General features: G+C 41.6%; 2 protein-coding genes across 2 annotated transcripts in view; both read right to left on the minus strand.

Moving 5' to 3' along the window:
- LOC124157003 (zinc transporter 6-like) overlaps window positions 1-821 on the minus strand; it is a 33,036-nt gene extending 32,215 nt beyond the window's left edge. The window contains exon 1 of the mRNA XM_046531455.1: window positions 480-821. The gene's annotated coding sequence lies outside the window, so the exon portion shown is untranslated. The remainder of the gene's footprint in view (window positions 1-479) is intronic.
- A 2,870-nt stretch (window positions 822-3,691) lies between these two features.
- On the minus strand, window positions 3,692-4,303 carry LOC124157084. Its single transcript, XM_046531564.1, has one exon. The coding sequence runs from the start codon at window positions 4,301-4,303 to the stop codon at window positions 3,692-3,694; it is 612 nt and encodes a 203-aa protein (XP_046387520.1).
- Window positions 4,304-17,673: the final 13,370 nt, after the last annotated feature.

The following is a 17,673-nucleotide window of genomic DNA, read 5'->3' on the forward strand; positions in this document are numbered from 1 at the left end:
GACACGCCGTATTTTTCGCAATTTAGGAATATTTGGCTTCACGGTATTAAGGAGGCATAAGGAAATATAACTGGGATTGCCGGCAATCATTATTAGAGATAGGAAGATCTTTGATTCACACATAAGACCATAAAACGACATATACATTTTTAAAACAATGGTGAGACACACCTTTATACACTGAATTTACTAGTAATGCGGCTGCAATGAAAACCAAATCAGGCAACAACAAAACACCAAAATGAAAGTAAATGCGGTGAATGAAAGAAATGGCCAAGAAGCAACACATGCAACAAATCGCTGCGAAACGCATATTTCAGCATGCAGAGGTGTGTAAGAGAGTAGGTTGAATACATTAAGATCACAAAATGATTTCATGAGAGTGATACGAGCAAATCACACACAGAATTCATTTAACTTGCAACTAAATAACCATGCGACCATACGATTGTGCACACCAAAGATAACGATATGCATACCTTCGGCGTAACAAAAAATCACAAATGTCACTCAAAACCACCTTTTCCTTTGAAATTCGAAGCCAGAAGTGGTAATATCACTTTGTATTCCATAACACTAGCGAGGCACAAACCAAGTCTTGAAAGTTAATCACCATGGACAAGTTGGCATCACAGAACGAGGCAAAATTTGATACACAGGCAATACAACTGCATTCAACACCAGAATTATTGCTTCCATTGTAAAATGCTAAATTTGAAAACAAATTATATTCCTAGTCCTATCTCTCACGTGAAAACGTCAATCTCCGACATCGCTCCATCGACCCTCACTTTGGACGGCATGACACATTGTTTTCAGTTTTGCCGAGCAGGTGCCACTAGCATCGTGTTCATGGGATGGCGATTAATTTGAATGAGGAACTTGCATGGGTCGTAGATTGCTCTAAAAACTATTTTGAATAAGTCAAATGGATACATTAGCTCGCAAAAATACCTTCAGTTTCTCCATTCAGCATCAAAAGAAATAAAAAAAATGCATTTAAAATCGAGAAAAATTTCTCTGAGCCGACCACTGCGCGAAGACACCCGAGCGTTGCCGAGGCCAGGCGTGACGTCATAGGTGCCTAAACAACCGTAGGGAGTAGGGAAATACGCTGAGCGCTTGGTGTAAAATTTGTTTTGAGGGAGTATTTAGCCACTCATCGTCACTTTATTTTGTTCTGTTATTCTTGGGAAAGTTTTCCTATTGCTATTGTGCCTAGATTATTACTTGGGATATTAATAATGAGGCATCGGGATGATGAAGTACAAGCGTTTCACTTCGTGTGTTTTGGTTATCAGAAAAATGGATGATAACGTTACCACTCGTTCGAATAGTACACCTGAAATTCATCTACGTCTACATAATACCCCGCAAGCCGCCTAAAAGGCGTGTGGCATGGGGTGTTAGGACACCAGCCTTTTTTTAGGACACCAAAAATTGATGCCACGACCCTCATGGAATTTGTTAAGACAAATTATTGCTATACGTCGGCGGCAAATCGAGTTGTAAAAGAAACTATTAATACTGGAGGATAACGATCGTAAGCTGTGCTGTTGACATTAGAGTAAGCTGTGCTGTTGAATTTGGCAACGCCGGATTAACGGAGAAGGTAGTCCTATCCGTCCTACGGTACGAATTCACAGCAAAACAGTCTGCACACAATCCACATGTGAGATCGCGAATCGGTTCCGCTGCCAACACACACACAAGCTACAACCTATTTCAATAATATAGGTAAATCCATAAACAATATACTAGCATGTACCATAAAAATATAGTGGGAAATAGGCAAATACTCTTATCAAAAACTGGATGTCACTATCACATTCTTATATTCATCACGTACAACTTACAATAACAGAACTCGTTATGATGAAAACAACTAATTATTCACTGATTTAAACCCTTAAATTAGCCCACAAAAGTGACACAGGTGACTTTTCTCACTACTATTCGTTGAAATAATGGAATAACAAACTTCACTCACAGTTTTTATTTCAATAGCGTGATCGTGAAATGTCATATCTACGGTGAACAACGGAGATTAGCACGCCACTGACAATTTTTACACTACTGTTAGACATTTATCGATAGCGTAATAGCACTTTTTACAATTCAATCACGATGGAACACTGATAACTCCTGGCCGATATTTTTCAACCTTGTCAAACTTTGTGCATTACAACCACTGGCACTGATTATTAGTAGTAGCTTAACGGGAGATGTCACGTTGAAAATAACACTATTTTGGCACAAAAATGTTCCTAGATGTCTCCAATCAGCGAGCAAAAGTTGCATTGACTGGAATTCACCCCATAATACAAGCACATACAGTCCTAAACGACGAATTCTCCGGTACCTACGAATAAACGGATGAAGTTATTGTATATAAAAGCTAAGCGGACATTAGTAAACATCAAAATCGTTCTAATTACATACTTAAATGAATGATATGCCGTCGATAACATCAACTTACAATTAACGTATTCCCCTTCCAACGGCCGTGGCTCAGACTGCTACAACGATGTTACTTACAATTAGATATTATAAAATATTTGGTTTCACTTCTTCAGTTTTATATTTTATGTCCTTACTCAGATATTAATATTATAAATAATACAAAATATGAGGCTTTTGAGCCTCTATTGTCGGATATTTATCTTTAAATAGAAAACAATCAACACGTCTCACAAACGGAGCTCTCACAACGGCAGGCAACTATTACAAACAATCACAACAATAGCTTCGTGTGATGTTTAGGCACCTTTGACGTCATCGTGGCTTCGTCGGCAGTGGCTTGGGGGGTGAGGGAGTTTTTCCCGCGCTTTAGAATTCGTTATATTTATCATTAAATATCTCGCGAAGGAAAACTCAGGTTTACATGCGGTTTTCTTTGTTGTATTCAGAAAATAATTTTCTGTCCGCCTGTGAAATAAAAAAAAATCATGCAAGTTCCCCATTACATATTTTGAAGACGTTGTACGTTTAAATATATTGACCGTTCTCTCATGCAAATTTTGGGATTCCAATCCGATATTAGGTTTCAAAAATAAGAGTATAACTCCAAGGTTTGCTTGTATCATCCCCATATTTTTCTTTTTGATCAAATATTACACTTATTACTTCATTATACCTACTTATAACCCCTTAATGATTTTTGAAAATTGTATTATATAGACATGGGAGAATTTTTACTATTAAATTCGATAATATGTTACAAGGAAAGACACAGTACGGCATGTTTACTTCTTGTTTCTTTGAACACCAGTATGAAAATTTGAAATGGTTTTAAGTAAACGCGTACAGAAATATCTTTATTTCAATTTATAGCAAACTGGCCCTCCGGCGTTGCTCGGGAAAAATCGTACCCGGAGAAGTGGGAAAGTGAAAGTAAAAGAAAATAGAAGTGTGTTGTTGCCGTAAAAATAAGTAAACTCCGATCCGGGTTTCGGCCTTTTTATTCAGTAGCCACCAAGCAACTTTTCACTGTCTGGATTTTACAGCAAAATAACCCCCGTCTGCCGCAAGACACGGCCTTTTATATCCGTCGCTCCCGCAGCTCCGCGACCTCGGCGCCCGCTGTCTAATCCGGGGTTGTCATTAAATGGGGCCTCCGCGACGAACCCGCCACATCTCTCCTTCTGAAAAAAACACTGAATAAAACAGGGAAAGGAACAGGGAAATGGGTCTAAGGAGTGTATCGTTGAGGGGGACGCACAAGTCGTCCGTATCTCGTCCTGAATACTCCCGTCTCTGGTGGGCTGTGGCTCTTCGCTGTAGACTCGAGGTCGGGAAAGAATGATTCATAATCACTCGACATACTCGGCTGCCGTTCAGCTAATGTCAGCGCCACCCGATTCCTCCTGATGACTCCATTACCCGTCTCAATGAGATAGGACCGGGGATGGCCCGACTCTCCGACAACCGTTCCACACTCCCGACGATCTCTCACCCAAACGGTGGCTCCCGCAGGCAATAGGGGTAGTTCTTTCGTCCGGTGTCGTCGGTCGTAGTTCCTCTTCTGTCTCTCCGCGATGACCTTATTCTTATCCCGTAGGACCGTGAGGCTGGGCCATTTGGGATTCAACTTCGTAGGATGAAATGGCAAAGTCGTTCTCAGCTTACGTCCCATTAGTAGTTCCGCTGGGGAATACCCCGACTCCATGGGTGATGCACGGTATGCAAGAAACCCCAACCACGGGTCTCTTTCTTTCGCCAGTATGTTTTTTACCGTTTTCACCGCTGCTTCCGCTAGTCCATTACTCTTTGGGTAGTATGGACTGCTAGTTACGACATCCATTCCGTACCCACACAGCACACGGACACCTTTCGGACATCCGGTGATTGTCCGCCAAGTGGCCTATGGACATCCTACGGACAGCCGAATTCATACAAAATGATGTCCGCTGCAAGTCCGCATGTCAGTAAAAAAGGTGGCCTATGGACGACCTGAAATTGTCCGCTCTGGACACCTTGAGGACACGTTTAGGTTAGGATTGCATTTTGTTCGATACAAATAAATAATAGGTCCAGACAAGAATTTAAATAAATAAGGCATCAATTCCATGCACAATATTTATTTGGCTTCTTAAAATAATACAATGCAAGAAACTACATACATATTATTAAATTTTCTTCTTCCCCTGCAACCGCTCCTTGGCGTGCCTTAGCCAGTTTTGGATGGCAACCTCCACATCTTTTTCAGCGGTCATGCTCTCCTGCACTGCTCCTGTAATAATGAAGTATATAAACATTTCATTGTAGCAAGAAATTGTATCTTGTACGTAACAAGCAGATTACATAAGACAGGACGCTATAGTCTTATTAGTCACGTGTTTAACATTCTTAAGGTTTCAAAATTAGGAAACCTGTCCATTAGAGGCTGAATACATTTTACAAACTTTTCTTTAACTTTTTCTTGTTCTTAAATAAGAAAAGATTTTGAGTAAAAATATTAATATGTTAGTAATGTATACATTATGATTAAGAACATTTTTCATAGAACAATTGTTGAACTAGATTTTAATCCCAAATATGAGAAGACTGTTTGCCTGTTAGACCCTGGTGCACCATCTAGAAAAAAATTCTTTGATCCATCCTTGCCAGACAGCTAAGTAGAGGTCTCGAAAAAGATATTGGAAAAAGCATTCAAATGGAGGATAATATTTCTGAACAATTGGTCTCTGCTTGAAGATTATGACTACACTAGAGTGAATTGTGTTACATAAGCTGGAGCTAAGGAAGACTAATGCAGAGGAGCTGAATATGATATAGGAGTAAAGGAAACTAGAAAATTTAAAGGAGGAAGTTTAAGTGAACTAGATCTCTTGGGATTAGTGTGAAAACAGCCACACTGATTTGGCACACAAACCACTTAGCTGCATTGGCCGAGATGCAACTTAAAAAAATAGAAACTTTGAAAAACTAGCAAAAACTTGCTGTAGTTAAGGCCATTCCATGATTTAGATCTCCGAATTCTTCCAATCTTAATAATTAAAATAGATCTTCTAATGTAGTCTGGTATCGAGGCAAAAGTGAAAACCTAGCTCACTGGCAATATTCACATTTCGACAGAGACATAACAGGTGAATAGCAGCTAAAGCCTGCTGTGAGCTACTGAAATTTCTATAGCTCCTACAACAACACCTACTTCAAAACATCTTAGTTAGCTAGAGCTACTAGAAAATAGTAGCTTCTGTAGTACTGTGCGACTACCATCCCTGTTGAATAAGTTATCCCATTCTTAAGTTCTACAGGTGTTATACATCGAACTTTTATAGAGCATGAGATCCTTTTCAACCATGTTTTTGGTAATTATACCTCCCATATGCAGAACAAAAATTGTTTTCAAATGTTTGAATTACTTGGTAGTGGAATCTACATCTGAAAATAATACATAACAATACTATTTTCTCTACCTTTAGCATGGAAGGGTGAACCTTGTATTACAAGATGTTCAATAATTATTTAAATTTACTTTATATGAGCTCCCTTAACAGGAGCAACTTGCGAAAAAAGTATCCAGACCAAAATTATTCCTCCTTGCCCAAACCTATATAATAATCAAACGAATACTTACACCTCTCTCTCATGCCTTGCTTTAGCATGTTCCAGCCAACTCTTCACTGTAACTTCCACACTAGAATTGGTGGCTGTATCGTCCTGGTTCAGAGCAACATCTGTAAAGAATGAAGACAAATAAGTATACAGACAATTATAAGAAGAGAGACATACAAACTTATAAATAGAAATAGGAACTAAATAAAATACAGATAAGGTATTTTTATTCAACTCCACTACATGAAAGCTATAGTCAGTAAATGCCTCCAGGTAAATATATCAGGTTCACGATACTCTACACCAAAATGTGTACCGATGGCTGTACGAAAAGATGCACAAGTTCTATTTTCTGGGTATAAGATTTCATGCAGCAGTTTGAGCAAATAAATGAACCATGTAGCATAGCCGTAAGGTTTGTTTACACAATATATCACTTATAATTAGACCTTGTTTAGATTCATCCCAAGTTTCTTACAGTCGTCCTATAGTTTCCACTAAATTAAATGCATGGATGACTAATAGCACAGTTACTTAGTTTGTAGTTAAATTAGTTTATAATTTAGTAGGTTAGCAAAGTTGGGCAGAAAAAATATATTAAACGCTATAAAAGTTACGTCGGCATTGTAATTTTTTAATCCCTAAGCCTTATCTTTACTGACATAATAGATCATTTATTTATTTAGGACCTAAAATCTTTAATTATTAACCTAGTTCCATCAAACAGATAAAGAGTATAAAAACTTTTTGTAAAAAGGCTAAACATTGGTGGTTATCCTATCATAACCTTAATCGCCATATATATCCTATCATAACCCTTCGACCTGAAGACGCTGGCAGGATAGCCAGCGAAACTGTTGTCAACCAACAATCTGACGCGGAAGAAAACCCTGGAGAAATGCAGAGATCAAACCATCGCCGCGGAAACCTACGCTCTAACATCCTATCATAACATTAATGTTCTTTTTCGATGCGTGCGTGAATATACATATCAAAAGAAATCACACGGTGTACTCCGATTTCAAAGAATTAATAATTTACGTGAAACCTATTAATCATATATGCGTGTTGCAAAATCCCCCGGTTACACGTAAGTACAATTCCTAGTTATATATATATATATATATATATTTTAATATCACGAGATGTGGGTCAATTCCTAGTTATATTTATTGCCAAGAACCCTACTTGATTTGATTTAGGAACGGAACCAAACGGACCGTTCGGACAACAAATTCAGCCGTAGCCTACGTTATCAAAACAACAGGTTCTATTTTATACGCTAGCACTTACATTATTTCCTATACGTTCTCGCGTACAGAGACTATAGTACAAGAACTTCCACTTTAAATTATATCATGTAAACAAGGAACAAAAGCGAAAATTTCACCATGAACAACGGAAAAAGACGCTACCTTTAGTTGCCAAGTAACGGTTTTACCGAGACGGTCATGTTGTTCAAAGCAGAGCCATATTTTTCCTCGAGATGTTACAGGCTGAGTTATAAGAAATATAAGGAGCATGCGGAAACACTATACTGCCGACAGTGAACGCCAAGAAAAAATTATTTGGATGTCACATCAAACTTACTTGGAATACATGTAGCTGCATCTTTGTAACCGCCAAACCACCATGCTGTCTCCGGTGTTCCATTCCGGTTCCTCTGTTGGAAAGGAGGAACGGAGGAATATGGAGAACCATGGGAAAATCTGTATCGCGGAGTAGCGGTAGATTCAAAATTCGTTCGCCACCAAAAAATCTAGAATTTCAATATAAAGTAAAGGTACGGCAGTACTTACCTTCTATTGCCTATCCTTAAATTGGACAATTACAATGTCTAATCTGGGAATGAGGCCATCGATGCCGTGATAATTTTAGGAGAATTCTTACCATTAAAAATTAAAATGAATTTAAAGCGTTATGTTTCATTAAAATACTTTCCAATCAATCGCCTCTGAGATTTTTTAATCCCTAGAGAGTAAATATTAATTAATCAATAAGTTGAAAGAGTTCATTTAACCTGCAGGAATGGAATGTCCCCGAGACGGCTACGCGACGTCGGCAGGACATTGGTACATAATATAAAATTTCAGTAAAAATCGATAAATTCCATTATTCCTGTTGTTAATTTTTGTAAAAGTTGCTAAATTTAAGTAATTTTTATAATCATGAAAGAGTACGGTATTGTTCATACAACGCTTCTCAACCGTACAACATGCGGAAATTTTTAATTTTTTGAAAATTGCTAAAATTGTTGCTAAATTTGTTAAAACTTTAAAAATTGTTATAAATAATGTAGAGAGTCATAAGTTCGTTCAATTGTTGTTGTTTAACCCGTAAGGCATGTAGAAATTTTTAACGCTCGTAAATGTTACTTAAATTGTTGCTAACTTTTTTTAAACTTAATTAATTGTTATAAACAATGTAAAACTTAAAAATAGCGTACATTTGTTGTTCTTAAACTATAGAAGCGGTAAAAATGTCAAATTTTTTTTTTCGTTAAATAGTTTATAATTTCCTCCCAGAGTCCACGCTCCAACAAGAGGATTACACTTTGTTACCTAAAATAATCCTCAAAATAACTCTTCCTCCACGAAAAATTTCCTCTTCCTCGATTGGGAGGAAGTATTCTGGCTTCAGAAACGAGAGAGAGTTTTTTTTCTTTCTCCCTTCTCCTATACTCCCTACTCGGAGGAGGATCTCGAGACTTTCTCTCGGAGTTCCTCCTTGAGGAGGTGAGTGTTTTAAGAGGAAACCAAAACTCCGAAACCCTGCATAATGGGACACTAGCTGGACGTCCGCTGGACATCCAAGATAGGACAGTGTGCGGACGGATGGCCAGGACAGCCGGCGGATGTCCTCTGGCTGTCCTGAAAATCCGCGGACACTGAGAGGACGCGACGGACGCGCAGCGGACGTCCTCTGGCAACGATGTGCTGTGTGGGTATTTGTTCGCGAATTCCTGGAACTCTCTTCCTCCAAACGGTGGCCCATTGTCCGTTCGGACAACTTGTGGGATTCCGTGACGTGCGAATATTGATTTTATTTTCGCTATCACGTTCGTGGCCCGCGTATTTTCCAAATACGCGACTTCAGGGTATTTTGAAAAGTAGTCTACGATGACTAAGTACTCACGCCCTCTGCTATGAAAAATATCCATTCCCACCATCTGCCAGGGCCGTGCCGGTGTCTCCGTAGGTCTCAACGGCTCTACTCGCGATGGACGACGTTCGAGACATTCCGGGCACTTGCTTATCATTTCCAGTATTTGATGGGATGCTCCTGGCCACCACACCGACTGCTGCATCCGCCTCCGGCACTTTGAAATACCTAGATGACCTTCGTGGATACGGCTCAATATCTCTTTCCTCCATGATTCCGGGATGTAAACCCTGGTCCCCTTGACTAGTAGCCCGTCAAGGAGGGAAAGATTTGCTCGTTCGTGGTAGAAGCTGGTATCCTCCAACAGCAGTTTCTCTTTACGTGGCCAGCCTTCTTTCACATACTTAGTTATTCGTCGAGTTCTTTCATCTTCTCGTTGCGCTTTCAACACTTCCTTCATGAGTTTGTCGCTCATCGGTAAATCCGCTTTCACAGCTTCGACGTACAATTCCACGTCTTCCTCGGTGAGAATATCGCCTTCTTTTGGGGTTTTGGAGATTGGTGATCGTGAGAGAGCATCTGGCGTATACAATTTCTTTCCGGGAACGTAAATTACCTCATAGTCGAAACGCATGAGGCGCATACGGAAACGCTGCACTCTGGCGGACAATTCGCTGAGGGGTTTTGTTCCCAATAGTGCCACGAGTGGTTTATGATCCGTACATAGAAGAAATTTCTTGCCTACTAAATAATTTGCTAATTTTTCACACGCCCAGGTAAGCGCTAATACCTCCTTTTCCAATTGGGCGTAGCGTCTTTCGGTATCTATCAACGTCCGTGACGCAAAACATACCACTCTCCAATCACCATCTGACTGCCGCTGCTCCAGTGTAGCTCCCAATCCATATGACGATGAGTCGGCTAATACTCTTGTCGGTCGATTTGTCTCGTACATGGCTAATGATGGGGCACTAGTTAACCCTTTCACTGCTGTGGACGTACCTAGTACGTCCGCACGGTAGACTGCGGTGGACGTACTTTTTCTTCCTCCCTGCCATGCGGTCAGCACTTTCGCCGAAGCACTTCGAAGGGACCCACTAATCCAGGACCCTTTCCTCGACGAACTCACCAACGCAGGGCCGTCTCATCGGCCCTACCAGCGGGGGCCCTACCTCCGGAAAAGTGACCGCTCTGACTACAATTTGAAAATCAATCAATCAATCCGATCGTCACAAAATGATTGTTTTCATCGCACACCTGCCAATCAAGCAATCAAGTACGTCTTTGAACCGTGTTTCTGCGATGAAAAATAACGATTTTGTTCACTTTAATATAATGGCAGTTTTCCAGTGGTCCGCAGCCACGTTTTGTTGCAAAGTTAACAAAATCGTTATTTTTCATCGCAGAAGCACGGTTCAAAGACGTACTTGATTGCTTGATTGGCAGGAGTGCGATGAAAACAATAATTTTGTGATGATCGGATTGATTGATTGATTTTCATATTTTAGTCAGAGCGGTCACTTTTCCGGAGGTAGGGCCCCCGCTGGTAGGGCCGATGAGACGGTCCTGCGAGGGTGAGTTCGTCGAGGATAGGGTCGCTGATTAGCGACCCTTCGGAGGGTGTACCACACCCATCCCGGAGGTACCTGCTCCATGGGCCAGGAAGAGCATTTTAACATTTTCGCCGCATGTGAGGAGAAGGTTTCCGGAGATTCAACAGCAGTGAAAGGGTTAATCTTTGCTTGATTTCTTGGAAAGCTTTGGTGTGCGTAGCAGCCCATGGCAAAGGCTCTTTTTTCCTCATCAGCTCTCTCAACGGTTGGGTAACATCCGCCAAGTGAGGGAGAAATTTCAGATGATAATGCACAATTCCAAGAAATCGACGTATCTCTGCTACCGTTTCGGGCTGCGGCAATTTCTCTATTGCCGTAATTTTTTCAGGATCTGGCTTGATTCCATCCTCGGCCGATATGACATGACCTAAGAATTTTGTCTCTGCGACCCGAAATCGGCATTTCTCGCGATTCAACGTGATCCCATTTTCTCTAAGACGCTGGAGGACGGCGTTCAATCTCACGTCGTGCTCCGGCTGCGTCGCTGCAAATACGAGTATGTCATCCATAACGTTGACTACTCCCTTTAACCCCGTCAATGCTTCAGACATTCGTCTTTGAAAATGCTCTCCAGCTGAAGATAATCCCATCGGCATCCGGTTAAAACAATACCTTCCAAAAGGAGTAATGAAAGTAGTCAGCGGACGGCATTCCCTCTCTAGTGGTATTTGGTAGTATCCTCTGCAAGCATCCAATTTTGTGAAAATTTTCGCTTCTGAAGCCTTCATCAGTGTTAGACATTCATCCACGGTTGGCAGTTCGTGCTGTTCTTTCCGAATGCATTTATTTAATTTAGTGAAATCTACACATATTCGAACTCCTCCGTCTGCTTTAGGCACTACTACCATGGGCGCGCACCACTCCGTCGGCTCTTCTACCGCCGTTATTATTCCTTCCCCCACCATTTTCTTGATTTCTTTCTCAACCTTATCTCTCAATGGCAAGGGCACTCTTCTCGGCGTAGATACCGCATAGGGCACGGCTTCATCCTTGATGCGAATGACGTAAGGTTTCGGCATTCTTCCTAGCCCACGAAAAAGTTCCTGGTAATTTTCTTCCGGATGGCCAGTTGTTATTTCTCGCAGCCAAGTCAAAATTCCCAGGGATGATATAGCTGGACGTCCCAAGAGCGCATCTTCAACTCCATTCACCACGAAAATCTCGTCCTCGTACACGCGATCCTTCCAACGTAGAAGTGACCGGAATTTTCCTTTGGCCTGCAATCTGCTTCGATTTGGGCCGCGGAGGAATGTTGTGGTGTTTTCGAGTTGTATTCCCTTCAACGTTTTAAATAATTCGGCGCCGATGACAGTGACATCCGCGCCTGTGTCGACTTTGAAGGGGATTTCTTGGTTACCGATGACGAGTGAGACCCTCCATGGTTCTTCTCCCGTCGAAACGCTTCCCAAAAAGAAATGGTCGTCTTCACCCGGTAGCCGCTTGTCAATTTCAGCAACCGCCTTCGTTCTGCAAACTGCTGCCCAATGTCCTTTCTTTTTACAAAGGGCGCACGCAGATTGACGCGCCGGACATCGTGCGAAAGCGTGCTGCGGCGTTTTCCCGCACCGTGGACATTTGCGACCACTCACCTTCATTTGGTCGGGTAGGGCGGCTGTTGACGTCGATGCCTTCTGGTGCCGTGGAGCCTTCTTCCGCACCACGTCCACCTCAGATCCTCGTGCCTGCGAGTGGACTGTTTTATCTTCCCCTGAGTTACTCCTTATCAGCGTCTGTTGCCTGTGCACGTCTTCTGCTTGGCTCGCCTTTGTAACGGCTCTCTCCAGCGTAAGCTCCGGATCCAATTGTAGGGCTTCGGACAACTTGGCGTTCCGTAAACCAACTACCAGACGGTCCCTCACCAATTCTTCACGCAGGGTGCCAAATTTACAGTTTTTAGCGAGAATATGCAGATTACGAACGAATTCTTCCACCGTTTCGGTCTCTCCTTGCAGTCGCTTGTTGAAACGGGCACGTTCGTAAATTATATTTACCTTCGGGACAAAATGCTCTTCAAACTTTCCAAACACGATACTGTACTTCTTTTCTTCTTCCGCCGATAGGTTGAAGGATGATAGTATATCGTCCGCGTCGTCACCCATTGCATAAATCAATGCGTCGACTTGCTCATCTTCTGGCTTTTTGGCGAGTCCAGAAGCTCGTCTGTACCTCTCGAACCGTCGACTCCATCTTGGTCAATCTTCCGCCACGAAGGAAAACTGCTGGGGTATGGACCAGGTAGGACCTCCTATCCCTTCGACTTGCTTATTCGACATAATAACACACCTGACACCATGTGTTGTTGCCGTAAAAATAAGTAAACTCCGATCCGGGTTTCGGCCTTTTTATTCAGTAGCCACCAAGCAACTTTTCACTGTCTGGATTTTACAGCAAAATAACCCCCGTCTGCCGCAAGACACGGCCTTTTATATCCGTCGCTCCCGCAGCTCCGCGACCTCGGCGCCCGCTGTCTAATCCGGGGTTGTCATTAAATGGGGCCTCCGCGACGAACCCGCCACAAGAAGTAGCTTCAAATATAAAAATGGCGACTCTAAATTTGCAGAAAATTCGTGCCTAACCCTTTCGCACCAAACGTCAGGTGCAGCCAATGAGCATTTTCATATGCACAAGACCTAACATCATGCATATCTGTCATGGATATTTCAACGCAAACGACCAGTTGTCGACTCTAGCTGACGCAAGGGAAGGGAAGTGACCGCTAAAGTAGCATTGTCCGATGCATTCAGGCCTGGCCTGAGACCCAGCTTAGCGAGTCCTCAGGGACACTCCTCGGTAATTCAGCCCGACCCTCCCACTCATTATAATGATCATCTTCATCACAGGAATCTGTGGTGAAGTGGTTTATATATTCAATGGTTTTTGCAATGATACATTTTGTTGCATGCTATCATTTTTTATACTTTGAAATAAATTCGTTTTGCTCTGTGCGTAAGCAATTTTTAAACAAAATTTTAGCATTAAAAATAATGGAATTCTGGACTAGTACTTTTACTTTCTTGAGTTCACTAACTTTGTTGCTATTAACGCTAGACAACTGTTTAAAATTCAACAATGCTTAAAAAATGTTGGCAATTTTTTTAGAATAGCTAATGTAAGTATTGAAAATCAAATGCAATACATATTTGCTTTTAAAAAATACCGGTGACACAATCAGTTGACTGTGGACTTGTTCTAAAGGCTCTTAGAAGTAGGGATGAGTCGATTCCAAATGTCGATTCTCGATTCCACCGATTCTCGGGCACGGAATCGGAATCGATCGCCTAAAGTCGATTCCGATTCCATCGATTCCTGGAAGATAAATGTTTTGAGCATAGACAAGGACCATGGCATAGACTATAAGTTTGGGGCATAAAGGCTGCCACACACCTAAGCGGCCGCAGTGTCAGCCTTGCCTGCACGTAGGATACGCCCGGCACGGGGGTGCTGCGACGAACATGCCTAAGAGGCCTCGGAAACATGAAAATGTCGGCAAGAGCGACAAATCGACGAACCCTGAAATGGCGCGTGTTCATGAGCAACTCTCAGAGAAAAAAAATTGGAAACCACGGGATCGGGAAGCAATGCATGCGTTTTCCGTTCTTTTATTAACAGCTGGTCACGGCAAATCAAATTATTGCGATTATGAATCACATTCGGAGAATTCTGGACTGGAATATTAAAGTATAATAGATAGAAATATATTTTTTTATTTTCGAATGGTATTTGAAGTCTCATGATAATAAAAACGTGCAGAGAGCGAGTTTTTCATGTGAAAAAAAGTTTCTTATAAATTCGCGCTGAGAGCGGTTTTTTTTATATAGAGCGGGCTTTTTTAAACTAATACGCGTCTGCGTCAATTATTAAAAAAATTAGACACATTCGCGTTTGTATAGCCCAGTTTCATCAATGCAACCCTTGAGAAAGTTGATACTTGCTTGGCATTAGCCGCCGCGGCCTCCATGCGGACTCGACAGGTTGCGTTCGGCCGCCAACGCGCACCCGCCAGGCTGCTCTCGTATGTATGGACGCAATGAACGCTGCATTATTGTTTAGCCACCGCGGCCAAACGACAATGTAGCCACCGTGGCTATTGTTATTTTTAGGGATGGTCGGATCGGATACCTCGGATCCAAATATCCGCGGATATTGCCCTTCATCGGATACATCGGATCCAAAGTCGCGGAAGACATCGGATCTGGATCCGAAATTTTAAATAATAGCTTCAGTGAATGCAACGCCCTATCAGGGTGGAAAGAGTTCCGATTCTCTCTTCGAATGCGCCGTCGCATGTGATTCATGTCCTACTCATGAACCGTTTTGTTCGAAAGCTCTGGCAGAGGTTACGAGTAGAATTTCAGCCGTGGCCAGGATTATCAGCCAAAAATAAAAAAGGCAAAATACGACTGGCTCATAGTGTGACTCTTCCCAAGAGATTGAACAATCATCAGGGGAATCTCAGTGCCGTAGGATAATAACCACGTCAAAAGTAACTACGTCGCAGATTTCAGAAAACCACCCTCGGCCGTCCATCAGCCAGTGCCTCTGTTGTTTTTTTCGTTTCCGAAATCACACGGACCATATGGTTTATATAAATCATTGTATTCTAAGGAAAATATCAAATCACACGAAAACAATTGAAGCGTGTTTCATCCCTACCTCCTCTCACCAACTGCCCTGGCCCGGGGGAAGAGGGGGCCGGATTGTGGCCTCACCCGGGCCAGGTTAATAAAACGAAAAGTCAAGTCAACTGACCTTTTTTGGCTTACCTGCTTCAATTTTCCGTTTCTAGACGACAAATGCTAGGAGAGTGACTTTCTGGGCCCGAAGATATCTTGATATAGCTTCGACAATTAGATGGCATGCACGAGATTTTAAAAAAATTAGACCAAACGAGACGCATTCCTGACGATATTTCTGTTTATTTTTCAGCTCTAATTGATTGCCACTCAGTTTTCTATCTACAATTCTACAATTAAACTTTACTGATTGTCCAAACAGCACAATTTTCAAAGAAACAAGCGCAGCATTAACCCCTCAAACAATTATAAACGGATTGGAAACGCCAACTACATATATCACGTAGCGCGCCCGGCTTCGCTTTGATGGCAACGACGCGTCGCGACGCGACGTCACTGAAGCAAGATCTGACTTCTTCATCCTTGACTCCCACATTTGTAGCCTTGTTGTTTGAAATACGGAGGTAGCGCACTCCTTCCTCTCCACCTCTCCTACGCGCTCCTTCAAATTTTCCCCCCTGGTTTTGGATCCCCCCCGGTTGAAATTCCTGGCCATAAGGGCCATGTTCCTGGCTATGCCACTGCTCCTTCCCCTACACCTCTCCTTTACGAGCTTCTGCTGCCCACTCCTTCCTCATGCTGAGCGGTTGAGCACCTAGTCGCAAGTGACGTTAATGCCGTTTTAAATACTGTTAATTGTGTTGCTAATTGCGCAGTTGCAATTCAATTTAATGATACACCGATAAAAATGTCTTTCATTGTGTATAAACATTTCCGTTGAGATAAGGAGAACCAATTGGTTAATGAATGCCGTGTGCGTGCACTGTGGTGTAAATTATCGCGAGGATATGCTAAATCCACCTCACCATACTGAAGCATTTTCGGGTGAAACACAAGTCCGTACGCGATAAGAAAGTAAAATTCGGGGGAAATGTTCGTGAGGAAAATTTGAATTTAGTCGATGCGGCAGGGGGGTAGCCAGGAATTTTGTTAAGGGGGGTCCAAAACCAGGGGGGGAAATTTTTAAACAACAGGGTACAAAGGAGAGGGTTTCAAACTAATTTTAACACCCTTAGTAATAGAAAAAACTTCATTTTCCAAAGATTCTTTTTTTTTTCATTTTTGTAAATTCATGATTTTTAAATATTTTGTTTCCTTTTATGAAGGAAAGTAATTGTGTTTTTATATTTTGGGGGGTCCTCTCACTACGCCACTGGTCAGTGGTTCATCCTAAGATTTTTCCTATTTTCATTTCCAAACCCAAGCGTATCAGTTTAGGCCCTGAGTATGTAAAGATGTTTTTAAAAAACAACTTGAAAGCCCATAAAATAATTTTTAATTTATAAAAATATTAAAATGTGTATGAAAATCCAAAAGGCATTCCATTGATTGAATGTACCCAGAGTAAACTTGAATAATGACTTTGTTTAATTGCAGGAATTTGAAAATGCATTTGGATTCGAAAATATCCGATCCGAAAGATCTGGCTCCAAAAATCCTGGATCCGTCCATCCCTAGTTATTTTATTCCATTCCATTCTTAAATTTTAATGACAGCAATGCTACAGGTAAATCGAAATCCCACCTGCTATAAGGAGTAAGAATCGATGGAATCGGAATTGAGAATCGATTTGAAGGAATCGGAATCAAAAAAAATGGAATCGACTCATCCCTAGTTAGAAGGTCTAGTTCAGTGGCCAGGCAACACATTGAATTGGGTCTGATAAGTGAATAAGAATACCTGGGCAATGCCACCACAAAAAAAACCTCTGTACAAAGAGTTTTAAAATATTATAATACTTCTCAGAGCACATAAAACGTTTTCCTCTTGTAGGCACTGGCAGGAAAGGGTTAAATAACCATTATATCAATTTTAATTACAAAATTATATGAGGTCACTGACAAAAGCTGGATTTTTCAGAGCAATATTAAATTGTTAGTTGTGAAAATACTTTACACCACGTCACTGCAGTTTTATCCACCCATTCATCTCTCCTTGAAGTCAATGCTTCCTCTTTCTTTTGGCCCCTCTGCCAATCACCTCACCCTGCTATCTCAACAGAAAATTCACCTTCCATTTCACAAAGCAAATCTCTTTTTCTCTCACTCTTTCATCACTTACCTCTCTCAACTTTTTAACCAATACTTATACACCCAATTCTCACT

Source organism: Ischnura elegans, chromosome 4 (assembly GCF_921293095.1).
Source record: "Ischnura elegans chromosome 4, ioIscEleg1.1, whole genome shotgun sequence".
In the NCBI taxonomy this organism is placed as follows: domain Eukaryota; kingdom Metazoa; phylum Arthropoda; class Insecta; order Odonata; family Coenagrionidae; genus Ischnura; species Ischnura elegans.